This window comes from Cryptomeria japonica, chromosome 4 (assembly GCF_030272615.1).
Source record: "Cryptomeria japonica chromosome 4, Sugi_1.0, whole genome shotgun sequence".
Taxonomy (NCBI): Eukaryota; Viridiplantae; Streptophyta; class Pinopsida; order Cupressales; family Cupressaceae; genus Cryptomeria; species Cryptomeria japonica.
Genome location: NC_081408.1, coordinates 474,432,042 through 474,447,110, shown reverse-complemented (window position 1 = coordinate 474,447,110; position 15,069 = coordinate 474,432,042). Strand labels below are relative to the sequence as shown.

Genomic DNA, 15,069 nt, shown 5'->3' with positions numbered 1-15,069 from the left:
ATCATAGGGTTTGTTTGCTTCTTTCAGGCGATCAAACAAATAAAAATGAAGTAGGTCTATGAAATGAATCATGCAATTATTTCCATTGATTCGACAGTCTAAAGAAGAAAGAAGGGTCGTCTCTTATCAGTAAGGGACTGGAGATTTCAATTTATTTTCTGTTTTGTTTTATTCATGTAAAAACATCTTTGCACGAGTCACTTTTACTATTTCAAATCCTAATTTCCTTTGGGAAATTTATTTTTTGTTTTTCTTCATCCATATAAAAATATTTATATGGAAAATTTAATGTCCTCTTTTGACAAATTTATGTAAGGTTGTGGAACGTTTTCACTTGGAGAATGAATTCAGATATTTTTGCACACCCAAATTGTTATTCTTCCTCAAATTTTCAGGAGACCCAGATAAAAATTGCATGTCGTTGGGCTGATTCTAGCCTTTACAATTTGTGGGTTGAGAGGGATTTTCCCTAAAAATGCATCTTTTGATTCACAATTCTTGCACCAGTTAAATTTGGTCTTAATTTATTGCAATCTTGTCTATTTTCACTAGGAGATACCTTGCCAATCTAATTTAGGAATTATACACAAAAATGTGAAGGTTTACTAATAATATTTTTTTTTGATAGGGCTTTGAATTCAAATAAGTTCACAGGCCCGATTCTTGCAACTCTAGGTAAGTTGAACAATCCTCTCATTCTTTTACTTGCTCATGCACATTAAATTGTTTGTGATTCATTATTACTTGTGATGCAATGAAATATATACAGTGGATCCGAATAGTAGCGTTGTAGATAAATTATAGCCGTGGATTTGGCAATGACAGGAATTGACCAAAAAATAGATGCCCAAGCTTTACCCAGCAGTTAGCTCTTGAATTAGTAACCTTTTGCTCACTATTCGCTATGTTATTTTACAGAAACAACAGTATATATATGAAATGAGAGTTTAAAAATTAGACCGAGGTTTACAAAGAATCCTATCATCTCCTGAAGAAAACTACGTATATTCATTGGATTCAGAGTATGTGTATATACTCTTATTTTTTCTATGTGCATCAATGAAATGGGTATCCAGGAAGTAGAATTTTACGGAAGGTTGTTGAACCCTGAAACTATGTATATAATCACTAAATCTAGGGTCTATTTGTATATAAATAATATTTAAATGCCTATTAATGATATGGGTACTCAACAATTAGTCTCACAATGAATCCTATTGAGCAATGGAGGAAACGAGGAATCCTCTGTTTCAAAACTTGATGTGAGTGTGCTTCAAAATACTCTAAAAATGTAAGAAGACAATAATTAAATATAGAAAGAACATAATTGCAGTTGGGGAAAGGTTTACATGTCAAATATCCAAAATGTAATGGGAATGATCATATAGGCTCAACACTCCTCCCTGCTCTCATGTTGAGGAAAAGAGTACGTGTAATAGTAATCTCTAGTGACTCCTTCATACACACCCCTGGGCATGGTGGATGCTTCCCTACACCCACAAAATGATCCAAATCCACAGTAATCCCTGAATGAATCAGAAAACTTTGTAGCAAGTAACAATTATAAGCACCCACTTCATAATTACTCTCATATTTGTTATTCTTGGGCTTTGAAGATAACCCGACTGTGTTAATTTTTACTGAGCAGTTGAGTAATTGTCCAAGCAATGTCAGATACAGTGACACTATGGATCCATATAAACAAATACTAGATTGTTTTGGTTAAATCTTGAATTCCATTTTTGAAAGATCTTTATACCTAACTACTACAAAAGCTTCTACCCAACAGTCTAAAAGGGATCCAATCAATCATATGGACTTTCTTGTTCTGTGCGCTACTATCAGCTTGAATATATTTTTGTGACGCTACTATGAACTTGTCTTTAGAAGCATATACACTAAGTTGTTTTATGTCTCAGATATATCACCTATACGAAAGAGGAAGAATCTCTTCGTTGTATTCAAGTTGTAAATAGATATGTATTAGATGGTAGACTGTTAAAGTAAGTCTTTTTCATGGTTTAGTTTTGCACAACTACTTCAAAAACATTTTAATATAAATTCAACATATATTTCATGTCTGATTATATTTTATTTGGATATTACATATGCAGAGCTTGTTTTGGTAATACAAAGTAGTACCATGCATGGTTGAAAATATATGGTAAGAGAGGCTATCTATTTGTTAATATAAACTGTAATATATTTGTTTTGGATGCATTCACTTACTGAGAATTAATTTCTTATCGATTTTGACTTGAATACTAGCCACGTGATGGTTGTTTGTCATCACAGGATATTTAATATCTATTAGATAGAGTTGTGTTTTACAATAAAGTAACTCGTTTACTTAGAAATTATCATCATCTTATACTAATTTTTATTACATTTTATGAGTTCATGTTTTGATTTTTATGATCAACCTTGCAACAATTCATATCGCCTATACCTGCACAATATAGGTACTCAAGAAGATAGTTTCACATCAAAGGAGATGGTATGCACACGTGCAAGGTATCTTTGGTCATTCTTTTTCAGCTTTTGCTTTTTTTTATCCCTGATTTTTGTAGTGGTTTTGGATCTCTAAATTTCCCATTTTTTGGTTTAGTTAACATTCCTTGAAGAAATATATGAAGCACATGTGGCTTGGATTAGTTGCGTTCAGTCTTATCATAGAGTTTGTCTTCTTAATTCTGATAATGTCGTACAAGTATTTGTCCAAATTTCTATTATAATACTGCAAATATCGTAGATCTTGGTTCTTTGGCACTCATAAAAATACATTGTATTCTTTATTAGCATATTTCCATGCCATATAAGTACCAAAAGATTGAATGTTAATTATTAGTTTCACTAAACTAAATTGTATTTTAAAGTGAGGACATTACAATATATCTTTAGAAGCATATACACTAAGATGATTTCTTTCCATGAATACTGCATTCATTGAGTTGCTCTTAATGTTGTAGGCCTTTTTGTTCCATTCTTATGTTAGGATTTTGTAAAGAATTATGTCAATATTTTCAACCTTTTCTATACTTAGAATTTAATTCAATTGATATTAGGATCTAGGTTGTATAGTATAAACTAAAATCACTAATTGGAGTGGGTTCCTAATTCTGTATGGGCTACATGATCTTCTCAATTTCATACTTTTTGGTTCTGAATTGCATATTTAATTTGCAATTTGAGAATTATTGATATTGACTTCTAACCATGTCAAAATCATTATCCATGAACTAGTAGCATGGACTTGACAACAATCAACTCATCCAATTTTGTGTGATGCAAAAGCTTATTACAATAATAAATTAGCGCTGAAGTTTGCAAATAAGTTTGTCTTGTTTTAATAGTCTGTCTCAACAGTAGAATGGATTAATAGTTGTGCTAGCTGAATGGTATGGAATTTCTCAGCAATGCAACCAATGGATATAATGAAAAGCGCTTAATTATTTCAATTTTTATTTTAATTGTCACATTTCCAATTTGTGTAATATTATTGTTTAGCAACATTGGTGTTCGACTCTGTTGAGGCATTTACATCTTTTGTTGAAGGTCACAATGATTGGCAAATGGCCTTTCAGATTCCAAGTTGATTTGTTTTATTTTCTATTTATGGACATTCATTTCCTGTCAAAATTTCCATGAAGGAATAGCCATTTGAATTAAAAAACAGAGATAATATTTCATCGATAACAATGAAGACAAAATAAGTTCATAAAGATAATGAAGACATTTGATGCCAAATTTCGGGAAAAATATTGTTGCTGGTGAAATCGTCTATTTCTCCACTTTGAAAAAATCTTGAAGCTGTTGCTATAGTTTTTGTATAATCTGGTTCTCATTGCAAGGTTGACCCCACTCTAAAAAGATATATTTTTATGATTCAATTGCCCAAGCTGTGTAAATTTGTCTCATTTTTTCACCTTAACTCTCACTTGGACAGTAAAACAAAAATGTATCATCCTCAGAGCTTTATAGTAATTCATGGGTGAAATATTTTTATGTGTACATTCCGGTCAAATGTATATTAAATTTAAAATTTGGAGATTAATTGAATGACTATTTTTTTGTTTTCCCTAAATTAGGGCAAGGAGAGATATTCAACTACAAATATCATCAGTAAATTGAGGTATTCATTATTATGTCTACTTGGAGATATTTGTAAAGCACACATTTTTCAGCCTTTGGATGGCCTTTGAACTTGGATAGATCTCCTCAATCAATTGATGTATTCTCTCTACTTAATCCTGCTTGGGGATATTTCTAGAACACACATTTTGAGCCATGACTGGCATTTGAACTTTCACTAGGTCAATTTATGTATTCTCTCTACTTAATCATGCTTGGGGATATTTCTAGAACACACATTTTGGGCCATGACTAGCATTTGAACTTTCAATAGGTCTTCATTGTGAGATTGTATCTATGAGAGTTATTGCTAACCAACCTCCCCGTCTACACACAGATAGCCAGCCGTGCTACCAGATTTGCAGGTATTTAAGTGGAATGAATAAATTTGGTCCTACACTAATTATTCTCTACGTCAATTGAAAAGACTGAGCATATGCAATTGCATGCAGTCGGGACATGAAATAAAGAGTAAAATATTACTGTCAAATTATGCCTGTACTCTGTTCTCTTATTGTACTGTACTTGTGTTCAAACTTCATATAGAGACACTGTTTGGAATTCCCCTTCCTGTCATCCCTCCGCCATGGCTAAAATCAGAGGTGCTGGGATACAGCAGAGTATATGCTACTTGGGCTGGACCTCTTCTGTTTTTTAACATGGTGTCCTCATTCCTTTCACTTATTTTCTTCTCTATATCAACCAGTGTGGATCCAAACTTCTGAAATTGCTTCAAAACACGCTCATCATTTGTCCAGCCTTGAGAAGATCTCTGCCCAAGGTACACCTCATCTGTGGAATGCCTTGACAGGATCTCAATTACAGACATGCCCGTGGTGGCCTGATACCGATTTGAAACTGTTTTCAGAAAGGCTGTGTCTGGGCTGTTCACAAGCTCTGTGAAATCTTGAGATCCTTCCTGGGGAATTAGCCTTCTGCTCACAGCAGGCCTGTTGGGCATGTACCCAGAGTAGGCAAACTGCCCGAAATTGGTAGCAGCGTGAAGGGCAGAGGCCAACCAGATGATGGTTGTTAATGTTTTCTGAAGCTCTGCAACTGTTTCCATCTTATACCACCAAGATTCATCCTTTTTGTCTCCATGTCCAACATATCGGATCTCATGCCACCATGCCTGAAGTTCTGTATCAGTCTTCACCAATTCATCGTTGTAATAGATTGACAGATAGTCGCCAACCCAAGTTTCTATTGCAGACCAGATCTCCAGTCCATCCACTGCGAAGGGATAATCTTCAATCAAGAGCTTCAGCCCATGGGGCATTGAATCATCCTTGACTGCCATTCCCCTGTTCCATGTCATTTTGTTAGAGGGTCACTCACATTAAAATTCAGCAAAATTTGAATCTTTTTGTTCTGCCGACTTACATTACAATTCAGCAAAATTTAATGTTGTTGCCTACCTTTTAAGGAGATCTGCAGGTAGCCCTTCCTGGTCAAATCTCCAGTCTTTGTAAACTACAGCAGACAATTCCATGGAATACTTGCCAGAAAAGACTGATTGTTCAAGTAGTCCTCCAGCGTTTATGAGGATTTGGCGAGCCAGAGCATTGATGTTCATTGTGTCTAGGAAATGGGGGCTTAGTAACCTGTAAACTGGATGCATCGCACTAAGCTGCCTGTTTGCTGCAATTATATAGGGCTCTGTGGCTGCGTGTGTTCTCAGCCTTACAGAAGACAAGTTTTTAGGGTTAATTTGTATGCCCAAATCATATAAAAACATAAGCTTTGAGATTATTTAAAGTAACCATGAGGGAATCATATCAAACCAGTGAGTTATCAGCTCATGAACGCCAGAATCATTGACGGCCACATAAGCTTTAGCGAGTTGCCACAGGGCTCCTTGTGCTCCTTCCTCTGCAGGTGTGAATACTTTGCTAACGCTTCGAGGCAGACTAAGCTCTATTGCAACTGGTTTCAATGTACCATCTTCCTTGAGATACAATATTGTGCGAGTTGCATATGTCTTGGTTGTTTCCAGACCATTTATTCTATCTAAATATGGCATCAATAGATCATGATAATCCAGAATGAAGAGCTTGTTTTTCTGCAGAGCCTGCAGAAAAATGAAGAGTCGCAATTTCCCTGCAATCAATACTGATTTTTCTCTGAATTACGAGATGGGTCACTTGAAATATAAAAAATTACCTGAGTCACGGTAAAGCCATCAAGGTTTTTCTCAATATCTGCAGCAGTGATAGAACTTAGCTGGTCACCATACTCTTTTGGATCTAACTTGCTCTTGGGAGGAAAGCTCTGTTATATAGTTCAGATTTCAGAATAAGAATGAGCCCATCAAGTCCCTAGAAAGTCGTTCTATGATCTACAGTATAAAATCAAACAAACTAAAAATGTTCTACAGCGAATCTTTGTACATACTTTCAGAAGTTCTATGCACTCTGGATTCACACCAGAGATCATCTCACGGGCAAATTCCTCATCTTTCCTCCATGCATGTTGGTCAGCTGCATCCAAACTTCCCAATGTCAAAATACAGTTCCACAAAAGATGAATTCAGACATTTGTTAGTGAGATGTCCAGGATAATACCCACCAACAATAACTTGTGGAATAGGATACTTGTGTACTTCTCCACCTTCTGTCTTTAAAAACTGCTTGATGAGTTCTAGTGGAATGAAATCCTTTACGGCCTCAAGGAAATGATTCTCAGGCAACTTCAAACCATCACTATACAGTTTCATGATGTCTTCGAAGGAGTCGAACTCATTTGGGGTGGAGTCGAATACAGATGTCACTTGTGGCACTAAAAACTGAACGATTGATTTCAGACCATAAGCCAAAAAGTCAGACAATTTGATTTGCCCAAAACGTTCATCCCGTGGTACATAAATGTCTAAGAACTTCAGTAATGGCAGTCTGCCTTCAGTAGCCGGATCTATATCAATAAACAGTCAAGAAACCATCAAATTCAGGCCGTTTTCGCTTCTATCCTCAAGATTCAGAAAGAAATTAGATTCATATCACAAATAAAAATGGGTCTTGCAAACAGAAACACATTCTATATAAAGAAAGACCTTGGCAAACTCTGAAAGTAAGTCAAAGCAACATAAAACCAGTTAAAATGGAGAATTTTTACAGGCAGTCAACTATAGAATTAAAACGAAAGAACCGGTAACATCATAGTCAATCACTGAAAAATTCAATAAACCAAGTCAGTACTGTAACATGGTAACAAACCTGCTTTAGTATGTGGACGACCAGTTCTACACCTTCGAGGGTAAGGAAGCTTTTGGGAACCACCCAATACAGGACGGCTTAGTTCTTCATTTTTGTCTGGGTCTCCAAGATCATTATAAACATCATAATCATAAATCCTGTCCGACTCCTCCCTCTTTCCCATCCCATTTCCTCTCAGGCTTTCTAGTTCTTGTTTCCTCAAGTTGACAAGAACAGGGGGAGTATGAACGGGGAGATAACTCTGCAAATACCGAGAAGAAATTTATTAATAATTCTAGCCAGCTAACAATATCTTTAAGAGAATGATTTATGGATCCGACTGCTTAGAAGCATGCAGATCAAACAAGAAACTTTTCTCAGAAATCTAATTCAAAAACTTGAAAGAATTTTGGACTTAAAACATTAGGTTTGCCCACCTGGTTTGAGAAGAAAACTCTCTCAGCCGTATACTTAGAGGCAGGGTACACCCATGAATTGCATTCAAAATGAACAGAATTTCCTTCATGTTGCAGAGTCAAGGACTTGAGATAGAACTCACTATGATGAGAATTCTTGACCAAAATGGCTACTGGATTTCCAAAGTGAGAATCCCAATTGAAGTCAATTGCATAGGCTTTCTCCCCAGCAAGAAGCCCATGAATAGAGATCCAATTCTTTAGAAATGCAGGCTCACCCAGAATTCCAGACCCACTTTCTGCATATTTCAAGTTCAGCGAATTCAATAACAGTAATCCAGAAATGAAACCAAAATATAAACAAACTCAAAGCACGCTCTTACTTAGATCGACATTAGAACCCACAAGCCTAATCGACACTCCTTTTCCGACGAGCTCCGAAAGATCATCCGCAATGCTCGCTGGGAGATCTTGAAAATCAAGAAAGTTCTTCTTCTGAAGAACAATGTGTCCTTTTATCTTGTAGCCCATCCTGAAACTTCTTTCTCCTGGTAAAGAGTTTAGTACATTTGAATGCCAAAACAGGCCTTTAAATAGATCATGGTATTGGCAAAGCGGTTGATAAGAAGATGGGTGAGAAGGAAATGCGAAATTGATATTGATATTGGGACTCAGTCCACGATTGGTATTTAAATTGAGTTTCGTAAAGAACACCAACTTAATCCCTTTTCTTGGGGTCACTCCAAATTTGGCGATGTCAATAATGCTATCGACCATTTCTGATCATAAACTCTTGTTGTTTTCTTCAATTTTAGTTCTCTAAGTTCGTCCAAGTCAATATGCAATCTACCATTCCTGGTCATGTTATTATTTTAGGGTTTTTCTTCTTTTAACCCTGCAATAATTTATTCCTCATCTGATTCAGACAACAGGTAGATCATCTTCCACGTGGCGTAATAGGCATTTTGTTATTGGCCATAGATAATTAAGCAACGAGCATTCGATCCATATAGGTATATCGATCTGAATCATGATAGCTGAATGATGATGATGATGATTAGGGTCAAATAGAAGAACCAGCTGAGCAGGTAACTCACCTGAATTGAATTGACAAAAGCTCAAGTTTTGGGTTATCTTCCATGGAATGGTGGTCAGAAGATAATAATAGGAGCTACGTGTTAAGTTGCACCGTCGTTCGGAATAGTGTGTGATTTTACGTCCAATGGGTGCTCGCCAGTCTGGAACTTGCTCATCCCCAACTTTGAAGAGGCTGCAATCATATCTTTGGCATCTTCCTTTACTTTTCTTTATACAGGTGTTTATTTATAATATTAAGAGAGTAAAGTTTTTTTGTTGGATTGAATTATTAGAAGGAGAAAGATTTAAGATACCAAATCTCGAATGAATTAATTTTTGAAGAGAATTTAAGTTCTTGGATAAGAATGAGATTCTTTTGAGTGGATTACATGGTAGAATTGTTTTTTATAATAATTGTGTAGAGATTTTTTGGTCAATATTATAGATCATAGTTCATGATTTATTATTAAAAAAGAGGAAAAAATATAAAATGATTATAGAGTTAGCTTCCAAAAAAGAATGGACAAGAAGTAGAGGAAATGGAAAGTTAGATAGAGTAGCCTAGATACTTATCAATAGAGAAAAAAGAATTAAAAAAAAAGAAATTAGGGAATGGAGAAAGAAACCATAACGGGTTAGAGGGTAAAAGTTCTAAATAATGTAGGAATAAAAAATGGCAAAATAAAAATCACGATCACAATAAATACTTAAAGAGGAAAGAAATTAAACATAAATGCCAAAAATAAGAAGAGCAATACAAACATCACAAAATGAGTAAGCGAAAATTAGTAATAAAAATAATTATATAGAAATGTCCGAGCTAAACACAACCAATCAAAGAGGATTAGAGAAAAGAAATGGAATAGAGGGGCATGCCAAATAACAAGAAGGCCAATGTCCAAAGAGCTTAATAATACACTCAACAAATAGAATGAAAAAATCTTAAGTAATTTGAATACCAAGAATAACAATAAAGAACAAAGGGAAATGAAAAAATGAAAAGACATAAGAAAATTAGAAGATAATCAAAATAAAAGTTACTCAATATTAAGACCAAAGAACTAAGAAGAGAGCCAATAAAAGAGTGATAAAAGCAAAAAGAATAAAGAAATGAAGCAATTTAATGGGAAGATAGAAGGACCTAATGATGCACAATAGGAAAAAGTCATAAAGATAAAATTAATGAAATGAATCTAAAAAAGAAAGCAATTTAATGGGAGGATAGAAGGACCTAATGATGCACAATAGGAAAAAGTCATAAAGATAAAATTAATGAAATGAATCTAAAAAAGAAAGCAGAGCAAGTTGATGCACATGAAAAAAAGGACTAATAAAAGGAGATGGGAGGGGACACTCATTAAGATGGTAGGACTATGAGCATTATGAGGGAGTGAGGGGGAAAGGGAGAGGGAGAGGAAAAAATAACAAGAAGTAAGACATGAAAGTGTAAAGACAAGAAAGTGGAGGTGGAGGAGGGAGCTCAATATCAAAAGAAGGGATGGAGCAAGTAATAAGAAAAGGTGGATGACAAACAAGAAAGACTAGGAAGAGTAGTAGGGTTGGCAAGAGTTTAAGAGTGGATGCCATGTCAAGTTTGAGTTTCACCCCTCAACTCAATTAAGGTTCAAGAGATAACAATGGATGTGAATTATTTTTGGTTTTTTAAATGAAGTTTTCTTCTCTCCCAAAGACTCTTCATCCCCTAGACAAATGCAACAATGCTTGGCTGTAGATGAATGTTTGACAAGGAACAATTTGACAATCTACTCATACCTATGTTTCTTAACTCTAATGTTGATGAAGCAAACCGTCTCACCTATATATGTATAGAGTCTCACATCCACCATCACTCTTATATACCCTTAAATAGAAATAAAATCTCTAAGATATTTGGTAGATGGGATGATATTTTAGATGGTAGTACAAGATTTGAAGGTACACTCAAGACCTTTCCTACCAAAATCTTTAATTGAAAATACCTTAAACAGTCTGCACCAAAAAAAAATCTCTACACGTTTCCCAAAAGGGAAAACAAATCTAAAGACCATAGATTTCACATGTGCCTGAAAGTAAAATGTTAAAAAATGACGCCGCGGCACAACTTCTTGTGAGCTTCGACGTGTTGAGGAAGCCTTCCCTCATAATCAAACTTTGTTTTTGGTTTGTGTTTAAGTATGATAAATGACTGTTAATAGAAACCACATCAGCATCGTTGTTCCACGTGACACGAGAATGAATTTGCACCGTAGCTTAAAAGTTGGCATAAATATATTCTGTGCAAATAAAGTAGGCTAAACAGATAATCCAGAGTCTGTGTTTGAATGATTTTAATAGAAAGTAGTTAAACGTGTAGACGTAAATATGTTGAAACTGTAGCTACGAAAGATATGGCGTGGGTAAGTGCACTTTTTTTTTTGAGGAAAACGTATATATGGGGGAAGGCAAAGGCAGTGTAGAGCTGAGATATATGAATGTTTACAATGAAAGTGATGTGATAAGAACAGGAAAGTGATCTGTACAATTCTCATAGACGGCAAATTAGTATGAATTCTTCTCTCATTTGAAGTTTCTGATCTTGACAAATTGGCTTTCTTTTTGCATAGATCAAACCTTATCAATTAGTGGGTCCAACATCAATTTGTTTGTGATTTGTGAATCGTCAAGTCGCGTGCCATCTAGAAAATTGTTTGTTTTTGTAGGAGGTCGTGAGGGTTAACTTTATCAACATGTGGTCGTCATATGGGCTAATTTTGTCAACATGTAGTCGTCATATGGAATATTGTAAGACCTTTGTTTTTTTAAGAAATGTAAATGGATACTTAATTATCTACAACTAAAGTTTGAAGATGTGACTCATCATGCAACTCGTCAAAATAACACGTCTAGTGCGAAGTGTCCAAAAAAATGACTTTTTAAAGATTCGACCAAAATTTAATCTAAAAATCCCTAGTAGTTGAATAAAAAAATATCATTCGTAATTAGTATAATATCATATTTTTATGTAAAATATAACTTATATGCAACTTAAATGGACCAATTACCTATTAGTAATCATAAATATGTGTTATCTCTAACTTTTATATCCAACACTAAAGGACCACTAGTTGAACACAAAAAATTATTTGTTGTTATAAAAACAACATTATTATATAAAATACAACTTATATTGAACACAAAAGGACCAATTGTTGAACACTAAACCTTTGGACAATCCCTCACATTTCATGGAAAAAAATAAGGTATTTATTATGTTCACCTTTTATATTTGTGATGAGACAAATTATTAATATGAAACACTCCAATGCTTATAGATTACTACCCAATAGTTGTACACATAAGTATAATATATTTTCACTATGATAAGAGTACATGTTTAAGTGAAAATCTTATTTTATAAATGACACACTTTTTTTTTTTTTTTTTGATCGGTAATTAGCCGAAGCTTGAATAGCTTTTGATTGGAGCTATGAACCAGCGGGAACACAGTAGGGGGCCCCATCCCCATTACATATCTTTGAATTATTATTATTATTATGTTTTATTAGATTGACCCCAAGACCTTCCCCATCCTATGGAAGGCCAAGAGTCACAACTTAGAATTCCACTTCAGATGTCCCTATTGGAAATTGAACTTGGATCTCCACAGTGAGAACCCAATGTTTTAACCAGTTAAGCTCAACCCCTTGGACATGAATGACACACTTATAGTGGATAGCTATGATATTTTATTTGGAGCAAAAATTATTTATTTCTCTTGTTAATGAATGTATTTATGCATTTTTTATATAACATTCATAGGTTCTCGCATGTTCAAGTATTGGTTCATTTTGACCAACATTTGGTAATTTTTTTATTTACATGTGAATTATTTATTTACAATATATTGTATAAATTTGTGGCAAGATTGGATATTATAAGTACAAGTGAATGTACAACTAGTGGCCATGTACAACTATTGACCTAGTTCATAAAGAATGGCAATGATTTGGTATAGATAATTATAATCCATATATTGGTCTACTCTTGATTAGAATTTTAAGAGAGTAAAACTTTTTTTGTTGGGTTAAATTATTATAAGGAGAAATATTTAATATACCAAATCTTGAATGAATTAATTTTTCAATAGAATTTATGTTTTAGGGATAGGATATAGAGATAAAGGAGATGGGATTTTTAAAGTGTGGTAGAGTTGTTTTCTAATAATAATTGTGTAGAGAGTTTTTTTTGTCAACACTTAAGATCACATTTCATGATTTATTATCAAAAAAAGAAGAAGAAAGAGATAAAACTATAGAGTTAGCTTATTAAAAAAAAGGAAGAACAAGAAGTTATAGAAAACACAAGTTAGATATATAACCTAGATACCTAACAATAGAGAAAAAAGAAGCATAAAAGTTTAGAGGGTAAAAGGTGGAAATAATGTAGGGATAAAAAATGAAAAAAAAAATCAAAATCACAATAAATTGCTACAATTAGTACTTAAAAAGGAAATAAATTTACATAAACATTAAAAATGAGAAGAAAAATACAAACACCATAAAATTAATAATAATAATAATAATAATAATAATAATAACAACAACAACTATATAGAAACACCCAAGCTAAACACAACCAATCAAAGAGAATAAGAGAAAAGAAATTAAATAGAAGGACATGACAAATAATAAGAAGACCAATGTCTAAAAAGGGTAATATACCAATAAATAGAATGAAAAAATCCTAAGAAAGTTGAGCACCAAGAATAACGATAGAATTTAAATAAAAGTTATCTGATATTAAGGTCAAAGAACTAAAAAGAGAACTAAGAAAGCATAGATAAAAGCTAAAGGAATAAAGAATTGGAACGAAAAAATAATGTAGGATGATGGGAGGATAGAAGGAGTCTAGTTCCACCCCTCAACTCAATTAAGGTTCAAGAAATGACAATGGATGTGAATTGCTTTGAGTTTTTTCTTAATGAAGTTTTCTCCTTTAGCAAGAACCCTTAGATCCTCTAAACAAATACAATGCTTGATGGTAGATGAGCGTTTGACAAGGATCAATTTGGTAATCTACTCGTGCTTGATGTCAACACTATCTTTCTTAATTCTAATATTGATGGAGTAAGTGATCTAAACTATGTATAAAGTTCCAAATGAACAATCAATCTTATAGACTTTTGAGATCTATTAATAAAGAGTAAGTGATCTTACCTATGTATAGAGTTCCACATGAACAATCAATCTTATAGACTTTATAGACTTTTGAGATCTATTAATAAAGATGATATTCAAAAGTACACTTGAAACCTTTCTTACCATAATCTTTAGATATCTGCATAGCATAGATGCCTGAAAGTAAACGTTCTAAATATGAAACCGCGGCACAAAATCTTGCGATCTTCGACGTGTTGACGACGTCTTCCGTGAGTAATGAAACTTAGTTTGTGGTGTGATATGTCGAAAAATGAGTGGTAACAGGAAGCACATGATCAACGTCGTTGTTTCATGTGACACGAGAATGATTTTGCACCGTAGCTTAAAAGGTGGCATAATATAATATATTCTACTCCGCAAATAAACTAGGCTAAATAGATACTCTCTCTGCCCAGTCGGTGTTTGAATGACTTTAATAGAAAGCACTTAAACGTGTAGAGTAGGAATAGGATTGGTGTAAGATATGGCGTGTTTAGTAAGTGCACTAATCTTTGTAAGGAAAGTGGCACAATCCTAACATTTTTTAATCTCTCCTAGATCTCTACATGCCTTATATTTTTATGTTCACACACCATGATATAATATTAATTTTCTTATAAAGACAATCCTAACCAATTCTTCTCATGCCTAGAATAGCTACATGATTTGTGACTACAACTTGCTTTTATTTTAATATAAATCATTTAGTATTATTCTAGCCTAAGTGAGTACTAACATAATTTCCTAGCAATCATTGTATTTATTTTGCATACAAGTGTATAGATATATAGAAGGAAAGTTTCTTCTAAAGCATCCTATAAATGAGAATATACTAATGCACCATTATTTACTAAACATTAAGATTAATGTGTGATTAGAGGCTTAAGATGGTATTCAAGAGGATATAACCACATTTAGTAAATTAAATGAATTATATTGGAAGCATATTTTGAGTGAAAAATGCCATGAAGCTATATTAAAGTGTACTAGTTAGGGAAAGATAGATAAATAATTAGACATTTTGATAAAAACTATAATATGCTTAGTTATATTATGTAATAGTTTGGTACAAGATAT

At 33.8% G+C, this 15,069-nt stretch overlaps 1 protein-coding gene across 1 annotated transcript; it reads right to left on the bottom strand.

The window, feature by feature from the left end:
- Positions 1–4,100: 4,100 nt before the first annotated feature.
- Positions 4,101–8,952, bottom strand: LOC131066791 (probable linoleate 9S-lipoxygenase 5). The gene is made up of 9 exons (XM_058001643.2): positions 8,122–8,952; positions 7,760–8,037; positions 7,344–7,584; positions 6,700–7,041; positions 6,526–6,611; positions 6,295–6,402; positions 5,916–6,202; positions 5,550–5,813; positions 4,101–5,435 (listed from the first exon to the last, which is right to left on the bottom strand). The coding sequence occupies exons 1-9, from the start codon at positions 8,513–8,515 to the stop codon at positions 4,670–4,672; spliced, it is 2,766 nt and encodes a 921-aa protein (XP_057857626.2). The 5' UTR covers positions 8,516–8,952; the 3' UTR covers positions 4,101–4,669.
- Between the last annotated feature and the right edge of the window lie 6,117 nt (positions 8,953–15,069).